Source organism: Sminthopsis crassicaudata, chromosome 1, assembly GCF_048593235.1.
Source record: "Sminthopsis crassicaudata isolate SCR6 chromosome 1, ASM4859323v1, whole genome shotgun sequence".
Lineage (NCBI taxonomy): Eukaryota > Metazoa > Chordata > Mammalia > Dasyuromorphia > Dasyuridae > Sminthopsis > Sminthopsis crassicaudata.
Window position 1 is genome coordinate 437,105,409 of NC_133617.1, and position 15,988 is coordinate 437,121,396.

The following is a 15,988-nucleotide window of genomic DNA, read 5'->3' on the forward strand; positions in this document are numbered from 1 at the left end:
GCCCCAAGTCTATAGTTTCAATTGCAGAAAATTTGACTTTCTAAGGCATGTAGCTTTGCGTGTGTGTGTGTGTGTGTGTGTGTGTGTGTGTGTGTGTGTCATTTTCTGTTGTTTTTGATTCTTCATTTGGGATTTTCTTGACAAAATTACTTGAATAGTTTGCTTTTCCAGCTCTTTTTGCATAGGAGAAAACTGAGGCAAGCTGAGTAAAGTGATTTGCCCAATAACTTACAATTTGTAAGTGTCTGAAGCCAGATTGGAACTCATGAAGATGAACCTTTCTGATTCCAGGCCTGCTACTCTATTCACTGAGCCATCTAGATTGCAACAACTTACAGGGGTATACATTTATCCTGGAATAGAGCTCGCAGATGTCTTTTGGAGAGACCAGAAGAGCTCTCAGGGGTTTTAGGATCTCTTTGATTAGGACCAAGAAGATAATGATGCTGGAAATTATACAAGGCATATATAAACTTTGATTGAATTCAATACTACACCTGTCTTAAGTATCTATGTATAAAGCACTGTGATGAGGTATAAAAATACAAATAGAAAATGAAGCAACTTGCAAAACTTCTACTGGTTTCTGTGATGGTATTTTCTTTCATTATTTCTGTCTCCATCTCTCTTCCCCTTTCCTCTCTCAAACCTCTCTTTTATTATGTCTTTTCTTTTTCATTTTTCCTTCCCTACCTCTCTTCTCTCTCCTCTTGCCTTTTCTCTTTCTCATTTCCCCTTACCCAGTCCTCTTCCCCCTCTTCCTTCCTTCTTTCCTCCCTTCCTCCTCCCTTCCTTCTTCCCCTCTTTCCTTCCTTCTTATTTCTCCTCCCTCCTTTTTTTCCTCCCTTCCTCTTTCTCCTCCCTTCCTTTTTTACTTCTCCCTCCCACTCTTTTCTCTCCCCTCTCTCCCTTCTCTTATAAGAAATATTATAGGATCATAGTCATAGCTTCTTATCTTTACAACAAGAAGAGACTTTACAAATCATTTTGTCTAATACCCTCATTTTATAGACAAGAAATCTGAGAGCCAGAGAGAATACATGACTTGTCCAAAGTTACACAGGTCATAAGAAGCAAAAGTAGGAGCAGAACTCTGGTCTCGTGATTCCAAAACCTATTGTTTACTCCATTCTGCCATGTTGATCTAAAGTAAGAAGGGACCTTAGAAGTCAATCAGCCTAACCTTTTGATTTTATCGCTGGGGAAACTGAGAACTAGAGAGACTAAGTGGTTTTTCCAAGGTCACATGGGTAGTAAGTGGAATTCAGACTCAGATCCACTAATTCTAAACCGAGCCATCATTCTGCTGCACCCTTACCAGCATCTGTTGCGCCATCTTCTTCTTCTCGGCCTGCAGCTGCTGGCCCCTGTCCTCCTCTTCCTCCAGCCGTGCCTCCATCTCATGCAGGATTTCTTCCAGCTCTTGCTTTTTCGCTGCCAGTCGCACCCGCATCTCCTCTGCTTCTGCATACAGTTCGGTCTCAGCTTGGAGCTGTTCCTGAAGGAGGTTCTTCTCCTCGGCCAGCTAGGCAAAGTAAAAAGGGTTCCCAACATTATGGTACAGGCCTCCATTCCCTCTGCCCTCCTACCAGTGAGTATTGATGCTACTGTAGATGAATGGCTATTCCATGCCCTGGCCCTTTTTCTCCAGGTATCCAATCTGTTCAGAGATACACCTTTGCATTAGGTTTTTGAAAGCTTTTAGTGGTACCTGGGTGTGCTTCTGCTCCAGTTCTTTGAGTTCAGTCTCTGCTTTCTGCTGCTTTTCCTTGATCTTCTGGAGCTCATCTTCCTTTGCTTGCATTTCTTCTTCTTGGCGAGTCACTTGGAGCAGAGGTTTCACCTAGAATGTGTATAGAGGGGTTTGGTTTTTATTTCTGCTGGGTTATTTGATGGATGAAGCACAATAGAGACATTTTATTAAATGTGCTCTATCCCTAAATGATAATATCATGGCCATTCTAAATATGTGATAATTTGAGTAGAATCAAGAATGAATAATGAATTAACCAATGACTGACCACATGAAAAAAGTATATATTAAACATATGTTAAGTCAGACTAGATGAAGAGAGGATATACTTGGTTGGAATCATATTAAATGTCTTCTCAGTTGAAAACAATTAAAAACGACCATCTCAAATTGGAGATCTTATAAGAGATATAAAGGCTAAAGGAGGAGAGAAGGGAGAACACGAATAATGGGGTAAAGTTGGGAAGAAAAAAAACATTGCTTTTCAGAAAAGAAAGGTGTGCACAGTTTAGGATCCAAGCTCAGCTAAAGTTTGGAATAGTCTTAATGGTATTAAATTTGCAAGAAGAAAGAAGCCCACTCACTTTGGTGAACAGCCTCCACCACTGCCAATTCCTTAGCTTGAGGTAGGCAGCACAATTTCTCTGGATGACTTTCATGGCAGTGAGCTGCTGCTGCCTCTTGGCAAAGGCTCTACAAACAAAGGCAGTGATACACTTAAGGAAAGACTGTCTCTGAACACTGGAGAATCCAAAAAGACCTGTTTTCTTAGGACACAATGTCTTGATCTGGGCTACCTCAGTCTCTGCCTTGTCTTTCAATATCCTATGTGGTATAAGTTTTCTACATTCTGCTAACTACATCATTTTTCCTGTCTCTGCATTGTGACTTCAGATAGAAACTACCTTAGAAATAGGGACCAGGTTTTGTTTTATGTTAAGAAAAAAATGAAAACCAAATATAAATAATGGGGTACACCCACCATGGACAGTTTATATGGTTCATATTTCATGTTCTGTAGAAGCTCAGGATTTAAAGACAAAAATATGGTTCTGGCACCCAGCTTAGATAAGTTGGAGGTGAGAGCTAGGCTAGACAGAGGTCATTGGAGAGGCAGGTTCTCCATAAAAACACTCAAATTTATCTCAAATTTATGACATTAGAACACAAAGTTTTGAATGCTGGGATGCCATCAACTCACCAGAAGAATGCCACTGCCATTGCTGGTGTTATCACTCTCTACAACTATATTTTTTGAAAGAAAAAAAATTCTGTGATTCTTTAGGCTATAAATTAGGAATGTTTAAGTGGAAGTCAGTCACCTTCCCACTAGTTTCCCTGTAAGAAGACTATAAAGCAAAGTGAAAGATTTCTCTGATTCTTGAATGGTTACTTTTTTGATGAACTCACTATAACTTGGGGGTAATGTAGCAGCCCTAGCATCTCTGATTGGACTTGGGGAATGAAGACACTGGAATGGGAATGGAAATATGGCTATGAGGTTTATTTCATGAGGCTAGTCTCTGGAGAAGATATATACACCTCCATCTACTTGGTAATCCACTGACATGAGTCTTTCTATCTTCCACTGCTCCCAAAATATAGAAATTAGCTCGAACTAGCATACTCTAAGCACATAAGTACTTCATCAATGCTTTTATACTTCTTCTGGATAGTATTCCCATTAATAGACTCAGCTATCTAAGCCCATAATCAATCCCCCACAGACTAGACAATAGAGAGGCCATCTATTTTTTTTAAAGTTCATGCCCACTGTTTTGTCATCCTTCATACAGAACATGAAATTAAAAATTAAATTATTTAGGGGTTACATTCTAGGGGTGTGGAGAAGGAGGGAAGGTTGAGATGTAGAAAAACATCTTTACTTTCTTGCCAGATAACCCCGACTCATTGCTTGGAACGCCATGATGACATCTGTGATCTTCAAATCTCTCTCCTCTTCTAGATGAGCTAGGACACCAGTTCTAAAGAAGATTTTACTTTGTCCAATTCTGTACAAGTTGGGATCAAGTTCTAGAGCTTTAATCTATGGAGAGGGGAGGAAAATCATTCTTACTTCCAACAAGAAGTTGAGTGAAAAAAAAAAACACAAGTGTCTTCTTAAAGGGTCTTAATATAGGAGTGGTTCACTGCTGCAGAACTAAAAGTCTAGATGTTCAATGTGTGGGCAAGGCCTGTACTTACCATGAGGATACAAGCCTGCTTTCCATCCATGAACCCTTTAGGAATTGCATTTGCTGCCAAAATCTCATAGCTGGAATTAAATGATAGAAATCATTCAGGACTGTTTTACCATCATTTCACCATCACCCTTCTTTTTCACTAAGTCACCATTGACTAAGCATCCCCACCAATATAAGATATTCAGAAACAGGAGAATCTACCGTTGGCGGAATTCCTGGAATACAATTCTGTTGGGGAAGCCCTGACGACAGATCCGGATGCCTTCCAAGACTCCATTGCATCGAAGCTGCTCCAGCACCAGAAATGCATCAAGTTTCCCAGACTATGAAAGCAGTTAGAAAGTGATGAGGGAAAAGGTGATGTGTCCAAATCACACAGATTAAAACCACCCACTACCAAAAGATCTAGCTAAATGTTGTTATATACTTTCTCTTGGTCCTTTCTCTGACTTGTATGCCCTTTTTATATCTAAAACATCCTCTAGACACTTTTTTTCATTAATGCCTTTAGTTCCCAGTAAAATTTGGAAGAGTATATGGAATAGCCTTAACAGACTAGTGCAAGAGCCATATGAAGTAAAATTACCCTTATTTTTCCCTCTTTCTCATGACTGTCACTATTTCTTCCTAGCCCTTATCCATATTTACTCAAGCATAACTTGAATCCCTCACAATATCCCTAGAAGATATGCTGGACACAAGATGCTTCAGTTTGGGCTTTCAGGAAAGGCCTTAAAAGTTTAAACTCATTTGAGAGGACCTAGGTAAAGCCAGATAATCCTCTTTAGAAGCTGAATGAGACATAAGTTTTACCCGCTTTTCATGGTTGGGGATGATACATCGGACAAAGTTGGGTGTGGTGTTCCTCAGGGTAGTCATTAACTTCCCAAGTTGCTCCTTGTATAGCTGTCCCACTGTACGAAACATGCCTTTCTTTGTCTTGGAGGCACTGGGCAGTGAGCTTTCTGTCATCTTGGCCATCTGGTCCAGCCCCACAATACGATCCACTAGCAAGCACATGAAGGTATCATGTCAACACCATGCCCTACCACCCTCCTACCATCTTCCTACCCCATCCCCACACCCACCCCAGTCAAGTCACAGCCTATTTGCAGTGCTGTTCCACCACTTTTGTGGGCAGAGCACAGGACCATGCGAGGGTCAGGGGACTGGCAAATGGTGCATACAGCTTTCTGTGATGAAATTCTTACAAGAGCCTCATCCCTGTTGACCTGGGAAACCATGAATTCCTTTAGTGGACGGAGAGCTGGATTTGAAGATAAGAAGACCTCCATTCAGATTCTGCCTCTATAACTTATTAAACTGTGTGACCAGGGAAGAAGAGATATCTTTCTGAGCCTTGGTTCCCTGATTTATAAGATGAAAATAATAGTACCTACCATGCCAAATTAATGGGTTTGTTGTGAAGCTTAAATGTTATAATACATACAAAGTGCTTTGCAAACCTTAAAATATTTTGTGAAGGTCAGATTTTATTTTTTCGTGGGCATGGTCACTCTCAGGACAAATCAAATGCTATTCTTTATGAACTGAAAGGCCCAGGAAGTTATAGGAGTTGGGATGAGAGAGAAGAAGTAAGAGATTTACTTATAAACCTATTTGGGAAATCTCTAAGGAGCTCCTGAGTAGTGAGGAATCAGGTCTCTCTCTGATTAGCCTTAAATAGTGGAAATAAATCTTCGAAACTCTTAGCTCTGTTCCATAAAAAGTCTATCTGAATCAGGAGAAGCAAGGGTAACAAAATTTTATTGTCTACTATATGCCAAGCATATAGTAAACAATACAAATACAAATATTATGTTATTTTATCTTCACAATCACCCTGTGATGCTATTATTATTTCCATTTAACAGTTGAGGAACCTGAGGAAGAGATTAAAGTGACTTGCTGAAGGTCACATTTGAACTTGGATCTTCCTTAATCTAAGCCCAGTGTTTATGCACTGTGCCACTTAGCCACCACTGGGTCTTTAGTGTCTCCCATTAAACTATTTCAGATTACACTTAGAAATAAGATTGCCTTGAAGATAAGTACTGGTCTATAGATTCTGGAAGAACAAAATAAAGTTAGATAAGACAGAAAATCAGTCTCTAGTTGTGCTTCTTCAAGCTACAGGATATTGACTAAACTTAGATTACTTTGAGTATAGCTAAGGGACATTCTCTGGGTTGCTTCAGCAAAATTTTATTAAATCATCATCTAGTTCAAGTTGGGAGCTAGTTTTCAAATCTCCCTAGGATGATTCTGTGCTTATGTGGCAAGGCAGAATCAAATAATGATTGTAAACAGCATCTGAGGAAGAGAATGGGGAATATGGGAGCAAATTTCCAGATTGTATGTGATAAGAAGGAAGACATACCATCTTTCCATAGGTCAGCCACAAACTTGTCTGAGGAGGCATTGAGCAGAGAAGTCACATTATCATTCAGGGGGTCCATATTCTTTGTTAGCCAAGCACTTGCATTGTAGTCAACCTGTGAAGAATGAGATTTAGAAGATAATTAATTAATGATCTCAATCAATAAGGGAAAACAAGGGTTGTATCATTAAGTGATTATCTCCACTGAGATTATAATAAAAGTCATCCTAAATTATCAGTTATCAGTGGAATCAAAATAACAAGTCAGGAAGTAAACATTTATTTAGCAGCTACCACACTGCTAAGAGCCAGGGACACACACACACACACACAAGGCAAAAGATGTTCCTGCCCTGGAGGAGCTGACAATCTAATAAAATAACAAGCAAACAAATATGTACGAACAAACTAATACACAATAAACAGGCAATCTTCAACAGAAGGAAGAGACAAATTAAAAAGGGACTGAGAAAGGCTTCTTATATACAATGAGAATTTAATTGGGATGGAGAGGCTGGGGGAGTCAGGAGGCAGAAATGAGGAGAGAGAACATTCTCAGCATGGAGGATAGCCAAAGAAAATGCCCAAAACGAAGGAATGGAGTGTTGTTTTTTTTTTTGTTTTGTTTTGTTTTGTTTGGGGGGGGGATTGTTTTTTTGTTGTTGTTGAGTTTTGTGTGTGTGTGTGTGTGTGTGTGTGTGTGTGTGTGAAATAACAATAGTAAATAACAATAACAAATAAGTAACCTGGGAAGACTTCCTCAAATTTTGGCAAACAAAACAACAAGACCTTGAATTTTATAAGGGACTTAGTTTGTAATAAGAGAGATTTACACTAAACAAGTGTAATCAATCAATAAGCATTTATTAAATGTAGGTACAAACATCACGGGCACAAAGATAAAAATCAAAATCATCAGATGATCATAGGCTTAGAACTCTGAAGATAGAGAAATGTAGTGACTTGTTCATGTGGCAGATTTGGATCTAAAATAATATTTACATAGCTCCTACTTTGAACCAGGTGCTTTACAAATTTTTTATCTCATTTGTTCTCATGACAACCCTAGGTGGAAGGTGTTATCTCCATTTTATACATGATGATGTTAAAATGTGGCAGATTTGGATCTAAAATAATAATATTTACATAGCTCCTACTTTGAACCAGGTGCTTTACAAATTTTTTATCTCATTTGTTCTCATGACAACCCTAGGTGGAAGGTGTTATCTCCATTTTATACATGATGATACTGAGTTAAGTGACTTGTCCAGTCTCATACAAATAGTACATTTAAACTCAGGTCTTCCAAGCTGTGGGCCCAGCACTCCATTCCTAGCACCACTTAGAAGCAGATTTATGACACTTGCTCCATCCTACTATATTAAGATTTATAATGTTTGGGTATTAAGAATAGTCTGATCTATAAGTGAGAGGATGGACTAGGTTGTTTCTTGTCTTAATATCCTACAGTTTTCAAATTATTCTTGAAGTGCTGCTCCCAGTTTTAGTTTCCAGGTATTCATTCCCATTTTGACTGAATATGTTTTTGAGTGGGTAGTTGGGAAGCAGTATTTAGAGCAATTTACAAAGTACTAAGATAGAAAGGAATGCCTCTAGATAGGGGAATTAATACCTTTCCAGCATAGTGGATGATGGAAAACTCAGTCTTATCCTTGAGCTGTTTGGGTTTCTGAAATTTGGGATGGTTGCCCTGTTCTGAGCATAGCTTCTCTACAAAGGACTTGTCTGTAGCTTTAGGGAACCAGCACTCTTCATCTAGCAGGGCCAGGACACCAGGAGGGTTATTCTGAAAAAGAAAAAAAAGTAGATGAAAGTCACGGTCAAGTCACAAAACAAAACAAAAAGTCCCCAAACTATGTAGAGATGGGAGTGGGGAAAGTGATAGAAGAAGGAAAAGGCAAAGAAACATAAAAAGAGAGAATTGGCAACTTATACATTATTTGTTTAATTTCAAAACATACAGGCATTCTCCTACTGCCTATTATTTTCTTCCTTCTCTCTACAATTTCTCTTAGTGCTGAAGGATGGTCCAAACTAAAAAAATTTCTAATTGGACTTGACCTTACTTGGCATTTACAGCCTTGATTGCTAGGTGAGAATGGCTCTTATTCTCTTTTACCTTCACTTTTTTAAGAGTGTCAGGAGAGTCAGAGACATTCCGATTCCATGGCTAACAAATGCCAAAATATTATACAAATTTTCTAGTTTAGTTTCATTCTTCTTGGCTGAGACTGAGTAATAAAAGAAAGATTTCACAGAGGGAGAACTTCTTAAGTCAATTCAATTTATTTACTCCCTATTATTTATTAACTCCCTATTACATGCCAGACACTGCTATTTATGAATGTTGATTTCTCTGGGCATTTTTTCTGTCTTTCTCTCATGACTAGAAGATTCCCTCTTCTACACTGCCTACTGACCTCCCTAGCTTCTTTCAAATCCCAATAAAATATTACCTTCTACAGGAAGTTTTTCCTAACCCGTCTTAATGTCAGTGCCTTCCCTCTGTTAATTATCCCTAATTTTCCCATATGTAGCTTGCTTCATATATATATATTTGCATGTTGTTTCCCCCTTTGGATTGTTCAATTGTTAGATTATTCAAACACTATCATATGTATATATATATATATATATATATATATATATTTCTATATGCACATATATACACATATAATACATATTTGTATATATACACATATATGTGTGTATAAGTATATACATTTATATATACCTACATAGACATACTCATGTGTGTATATGTATACATGTATCACAATGGACCAGACTTAGAGTCAGGAACTCTCATCTTCCCAAATTCAAATCTGGCCTCAGACACTCACCAGCCGTGTGACTCTAGGCAAGTTAATTGCCACTGCTTGCCTTAGTTAACTTATCAGTAAAATGATCTGGAGAAGAAAATAGCAAACCACTCCAGTATCTTTGCCATGAAAACTTTAAATGGAGTCACAAAAAGTCAGACACAATTGAAAATGACTGAATAACAAAAAGATTACATAGATACACATATATGTATGTACGTATATGTATATGTGTGTATGTATGTATGTGTTATCTTTTTAAGAAAATAGTTCATTGGAAAAATGAACTCATCAATTAGAAGGTGCAAATGGAATTTCTGCTTTATATAAAAAATTATTTTAATAGCATTGCTACTCAAACTGTTGTTTACAGGTCATTAACTTTTTAACAAGTAGGCTAGGCAGAGAAACTCTTAAGCTTAAGTTTTAGGAACCACTGCCAATTGTTCCCCAATCAAAAAGGTTGTCCATTGGGTGAAACCATGAACCTAAACCATCAGTCTTGCTGTCTGTGAACCAAAAAAACAAAAAATAAGAAACAAAAAAAAGTGAAGTATATGTGTATTATACACAAGGATGAACTCTCACCGGTCTCTCAATCAGTTCAATGCAAGGTTGCAGATCCAAGCCAAAATCAATAAAATTCCACTCAATCCCTTCCCTCTGATATTCCTCTTGCTCCAGGATAAACATGGTGTGGTTGAAGAGCTGTTGTAGTTTTTCATTTGTATAATTGATGCAGAGTTGTTCAAAGGAGTTAACCTACAGACAAGGCGAGATCAGAAGAGACTCATGAACCACAAGAAACAAAAGGGGGGAAAAGCAACTTAGGCATCAGTGGAGAATCCAAAGTCCAGGTAGGAGAGTTTATTTTTAAGATTGCAGCATATAGATCAACTATGATAGACTTGGTTCTTTTCAACAATGAGGTGATTTTCAAGGCAATCCAATAGACTTGTGGTGGAAAATACCATAAACAGAAAGAGAACTATGGAGACTGAATATGGATTTAAAGCAAAACACTGTCACCTTTTTGTTGTTGCTGTTTTTCGTTTGTTTGCTTGTTTTTTTTTCCTTGTGTTTTTTTTTTTCACTTTTGATCTGATTTTTTTTTTTTTTTGCACAACCATGTTTAGAATTGCACATGTTTAACCTATATGGAATTGCTTGCCGTCTTAGGGAGGGGGAAGATGGGAAGACAGGAAGAAAAATTTAGAACACAAAATTTTGCAAAGGTGAGTGTTGAAAATTATCTTTGCTATTAAAATGAAACAAAAGATTTTAGCATATAATGTGAACTTAGAAACTAACATCAAAAAAAAGCACATTCTATATAAAAGGCAAAGCCAAAAAAATTTGGCAATCTGCCTAATAAAGATTAAAGGTTTTTACTTGCCAACTGGAAGTAGAAGGTACAGTTAAAAAAATACAGCCACTTCTGCTTACTTATCTCCATTATTACCAATACCAGAAAAATATGGCTAATCAAATTATCTAAAAGTTATGTTTGAGAATGTGGATTACTGTAATATATTTTGGTACTTAAAGGTGAGCTCTGGAAATTCACTTGAAACAACAACAACCAACAAAAAAAAAAAAAAAAAAAAAAAAAAAAAAAAAAAAAAAAAAGCTTCAATTGAAAAAACTGACTCAAGGACTCTGGGAAGCTTGTCTAAATTTCTTATCCTGTTTCATGGTCAACTCCTTTCTCAAATGTGTCTACTCTGTGATAAGAAAAGTTAGCTTATCTCTCAGACAAAACCTAGGCAAAGGACATTTTCAAACCTTCCCAGGCTGAAGTGGGACAAGAATAAGAACTCATTTTTTTGAGGCAATTGTGATTGTGTGAATTCAAATCTATCTGATCTTCAAGTTCTTTGGTCAGTATTCCATCCACTGTACCATTTAATTGCTCCAGAGCCACATTTTCAAAGGTCTTTCTCAAGTAGTGCTTCAAAGAAAAAGAACAAAAATCTAAACAATGATGCAGTAGATAAGAATTTTGAGACTAGAGTCAGGAAGACCTGAGTTCAAATGTGTTCTTAAACACTTAATAACTGTGTAACACTAAACAAGTTACCTAACCTCTTTCTGCTTCAATTTTCTCAACTATAAAATGGGGATAACAACACCTATTTCTCAGAGTTGCTATGAGGAAAAATGAAATAAATAATGTTTGTGATGTATTTTATAAGTCTTGAAGCACTTTATTATTATTATTATTATTATTATTATTATTATTATTATTATTGTAGTGAAGCCCATTTCTGCCATCTTCTTTCTCAAGCAAGTTTTATTTCTCCAGAAAGAAGCTACATCATAGACCCTAGTCATCGAAGCTCCTTATGCTTTACCTCAAAGATCTCAAATCCAGCAATGTCCAGGATCCCCAAGAAGGATGCTCCTTGTCTGTGGGTTTTATCTAAAGCTTTGTTCACTCGGGTCAGTATCCAGCGGAAGAGGCGCTCATATGTTGCTTTGGCCAATGCTTCTATGGCAAAGTCAGCCTGGAATGATAAAGAGACAAAAAGATTACTTACAAAGATTCACATGAATCAGGCCAATCTTTATTCAACTTGGAATTTTATCTTCTCAAACCTGACACTTTCTTTAAAAAAATGAGGATGCCATTCCCATAAAAGACAAACTGGAAGCTGTGGATTCATATCATAAGAGATATACTATTTAGCCATAGGAAAGAACTTTATGATAAAAGTGGTTAAATGCTATTTAATAGGGAAATTTAATAAGGGATATTTTGTTAATAGGGTAATAGTGAAATTAAATACTTTAAAATGTAGGTAATTCATTCTGGAGATCTTTAAAGAGACACAATAGGATGAATGATTCAGAGTAGGCTGCTTCAAAGTGGTTGAAATTGACCCTTTCAGAGCCAATATTCAGCAATAAGTAATCCAAGTGACATTATTACCTGTTCTTTGGTCTGAGCCTTCTGCACCACATCCCGTCCAACTTTGATACGGGGAGTAAGGATGGCCCTGGTGAAATCTGTCACGTTTATACCCATTAGATGGCAAACTTTCTGAGCAGCTAGGAGGTGAAGAGACACCAGTAAGTTCAAAGGCAAACAGGAGATTTGTAAATTAACTTACAAAGGGACATTTCTGGGATCTAGAAATAAATCTATTATTTTAAGCTTAACACGGGCCTAAAATCTGGTATTATGTTAGATTCTGAGGATGAAAATATAAACCACCACTACCATTCCCACTAAGAGTCTCTACCCTAAAGGAACATACAGTCTTTTGAAACCAAGTACTGTTAGGAATAATTTATTTGTTCTAGTATCATAAATATGGAATAAGGGGAGACCTAGATAGCACCATGGTTAGAGTGCTAGGCCTGGAATCAGGAAAACTTGAATTCAAATTCAGGCTGAGATACTTATTAACTCTGTGACCCTGGATAAATCCTTTAACCTGTTTGCCTCAGTTTTCTTATCTGTAATATGAGGATAATGTTATGTCCCAGGATTGTTATGAAGATTAAATGAGGTATTCCTAAAATGCTTTTCAAACCTTAAAGTGATATACAAATATATATATATATATATATATATATATATATATATATATATATATATATATATATTTACTAACTATGATATATATTGTTATTGTTATCATTGAGATCACTTAGAACCATAAAGGTTTTAGATTCTTCCCAAAGTAGTTTTTAAAATAGAGGCCTCAATGTAAATATGAAATAACTGATCTATGCTATACATATTAAAACGATATCTAGTATCTAACTTAGTTTACTCTTGGAGATTGGCTGGAGGCAGATAGGTGGTGCAATGGGCCACTGAATCTGGACTCATAGAGACCTCTGTTCAAATTCAGCTTCAAACTTGCTAGGTATTGTGACCCTAAACAAGTCACTTGGCTTCTGCCTGCCTCAATTTTCTCATCTTTAAAATGAGGTTAAAATGAGGTGATTCAGGACAATTCCAAAAGACTAGTGATACAGAGAACTGTCTTTAGCCAGAAAGAGGACAATGGGCACTAAATGTAGATCATAGTATAGTATTTTCACCATTTTTTTTGTTGTTTGCTTTTTTTCTCATTTTTTTCCTTTTTCCTTTTCCCTAATTTTTGTGCAATATGATAAAGTGGAAATATGTTTAGAATTGCAAATGTTTAACCTATATTGGTTTACTTGCTATCTTGAGAGGGGATGGAGAAAGGAAGGAAGAAAAATTTGGAATGCAAGGTTTTGCAAGGGTGAATGTTGAAAACTATCTTTGCATGTATTTTGAAAATAAAAGGCTATTATTTTAAAAAATAAATAAAATGAGGTTAATAATATCATCTATCTTCCAGGGTTATTGTAAGAATAAAATCAGATAATATTTCTAAAGCACTTTGCAAATCTTAAAGCACAACATAAGTGGAGTAGGGGATGGACTAATCAAAATGGTATAGTGGAAGTAGTACTGGCCTGAGAGGCTGAAGATCTGACTCCAGTGACAATTTTGCCAACTTTCTGTACTTAGACAAGTCACTCAGCATCTTGCTATATATTTCTAAAGTAAAAGCCTAAATTATCTCTTAATGGCCCATCCAACTCTATATCTATGGTTTTACCTTCCATGGTCCTTTTTGGTCCAGGTTTATTCTAATTATGTTCATTTTAAAATATCCCTTTTATTAAAAAAAAAAAAGTTACGTATAGATTTTTTAAAGATTTGCAAAGTCTGAACATGGTCACCAGTAATATGGCCACTTTTTCAAGTCTTCAATAAGTCTTCAAATCTTCTAATAATAAGCAACTTAGTGTGTCCTGCCTGGATATTACTGTATAAAATATCTTTCACCCTAATTGTTTTGAAATAAAGAAAAAAACCTGTGTTATCTGGCATAGATGCTTGATCTGTATTTCTTTCCTTCTTAAAGACAATATTTCCAAGCTGCAGGACAGATGAAACAACCTTCAACATGGCTGTGGTTAGAGAGAGAGAAAAAGACAAGAAATAAATCTCAAAACAGAAACTCACCTTATGAGTAATAATTTTAGAAACCATTAAAAACCCAGTATATTTCAAACAAATTTCAAAAATGGAATAAAATTAAGCAAAGAAAAATTTCATGAGTGAGATTGTTCTAAGGCTATGTCTACAAATCATATTTAGGATGAAAAATGAAAAATTGAACATGTGATACAAATATGTCCAGATATTGAGATGTTTAGCATTATTTGAGAATGATTTTAGTTTGGCTTTGGGCAAAAGACATAATTCTAAGGGAAAATATGGCTTATAAAAAACATAGTCTAAGCAATTTAAAAACAACAACAACAACAGAAATGGTTCCAAATCACTCAAAATCAGTAATAAAATTGGAGAAATGAAAATTAAAATAGTGCTGATATAATACGACATACCCCTTAGATTGCCAAAGAGCATGAAAAACAATAGAATTGGCAAGGTTATATGGTAAACACCATAATATTATTATGCTGCTCACTAAACCAGAATGGTTCAATCCTTAAAAATAATAATAATAATAATAGCTTTATCTACTAAGGGCTACAAATGTGACTATCCTTTGATCCGGATCTACAGAACTGTATACTAAGAATGTTCTGAAGAAGAAAGTGGTATTTGTGCAAAACTATTCATAGCATCATAAAACTTGGAAGCAGCCCACATGCCCAGCCATTGAAGAACAACTGAACAAATTATATGAACTTAGGGAAATGTTTTGCCATAAGAAATTACAAGAAAGGAAATTTCTGAGCTTAGGAATATTAGCCTTGAATTTAGTGAGATGTCTATTCTAATTCTGCCTCTGCTGCCTACTGGTTGTGTGATCATGGACAAGTCATATAATGTCTCAGTGCCTTCAAGTAACCTTCTTAAAACTATAAATTGTAAATGGGTCGCTGATCTTATTTTTATTGCTTGAAAGATGTTTCCATATCAAGAATCCTCTTTATTGGTGAAATCATAAAATTGATCACAAAACAACTAAAAATATATAGGCAAACATATTAACTGACTCATTTTTGTAACCAAATAATTGGAACTTCAAATATTTGTTTCATTGAATTATTTCAATTAGATTTCATTTAAGGTCACCTTAATGTGACTTCTTTGATGAGGTTCCCTTGGGTGAAGGATTTTTATTCTTCTTACTCTGAGCTCTCCTCTCTGCCTTCAGAAGGGTTTAAACTATTCCCTTTAGGATTATGGAAGCAGTGTAATTGAAAGAGCCTTGGACTAGCGGTTAAAACAATTTTAAATTCCATTAGGCTGAGTTCTTTGAGAGCTGGGGCTGTTTTGGCCTTTGTGGGCTCTTAGCACAGTGCCCAGAACATAGGAGCATGATATATGTCTACCAACTGATTGTCTGATTCGGCCATCAAACTATGTGGTCTCAAGCAAACAATTTTCCCTCTCTGGGTCTCAGTTTCCTCTTCTGTAAAAATAAAGCATTGGACAGAATTTTGTACTTTCCAGCTCTGATATTTTGTGATTCTCTCTTGAATGGAGTCAAAGTTCTTAATGTCAGTTGATGTTTAGCTGCTTTGAGTTGAGCAGCTATTCTTCAGAGCTCGGTTTCCTCACCCATAAAATGAGAGGTTTGGACTAAATGGCTACTTAGATGATTTTAGATTATAACTCTATGATCTCACGATATTTTATTTCATTTTGTCACCCCCGAGCCTCATAGTTGTGATACCAAATACTTTCCCTTATACACGTATCGGGGGGCAGTATATGATGCCACAAAACTTGCATAGTGGAGGGAAAGAGGAGTCTTGACTCATCTGGACAGGTTTCACA

The 15,988-nt window shown here is 36.4% G+C and overlaps 1 protein-coding gene across 2 annotated transcripts in view; it reads right to left on the minus strand.

The window, feature by feature from the left end:
* Positions 1 to 15,988, minus strand: part of MYH11 (myosin heavy chain 11) — a 122,787-nt gene that overhangs the window by 29,362 nt on the left and 77,437 nt on the right. For both annotated transcript variants that reach the window (XM_074280620.1, XM_074280619.1), the window contains 13 exons: positions 14,047 to 14,142; positions 12,113 to 12,231; positions 11,535 to 11,687; positions 9,769 to 9,942; positions 7,971 to 8,144; positions 6,338 to 6,452; positions 4,771 to 4,964; positions 4,159 to 4,280; positions 3,959 to 4,028; positions 3,640 to 3,800; positions 2,338 to 2,446; positions 1,712 to 1,843; positions 1,319 to 1,525 (listed from right to left, as the gene is read on the minus strand). In XM_074280620.1, the coding sequence (XP_074136721.1) occupies positions 1,319 to 1,525; positions 1,712 to 1,843; positions 2,338 to 2,446; positions 3,640 to 3,800; positions 3,959 to 4,028; positions 4,159 to 4,280; positions 4,771 to 4,964; positions 6,338 to 6,452; positions 7,971 to 8,144; positions 9,769 to 9,942; positions 11,535 to 11,687; positions 12,113 to 12,231; positions 14,047 to 14,142 (1,826 nt within the window). The remainder of the gene's footprint in view (positions 1 to 1,318; positions 1,526 to 1,711; positions 1,844 to 2,337; positions 2,447 to 3,639; positions 3,801 to 3,958; positions 4,029 to 4,158; positions 4,281 to 4,770; positions 4,965 to 6,337; positions 6,453 to 7,970; positions 8,145 to 9,768; positions 9,943 to 11,534; positions 11,688 to 12,112; positions 12,232 to 14,046; positions 14,143 to 15,988) is intronic.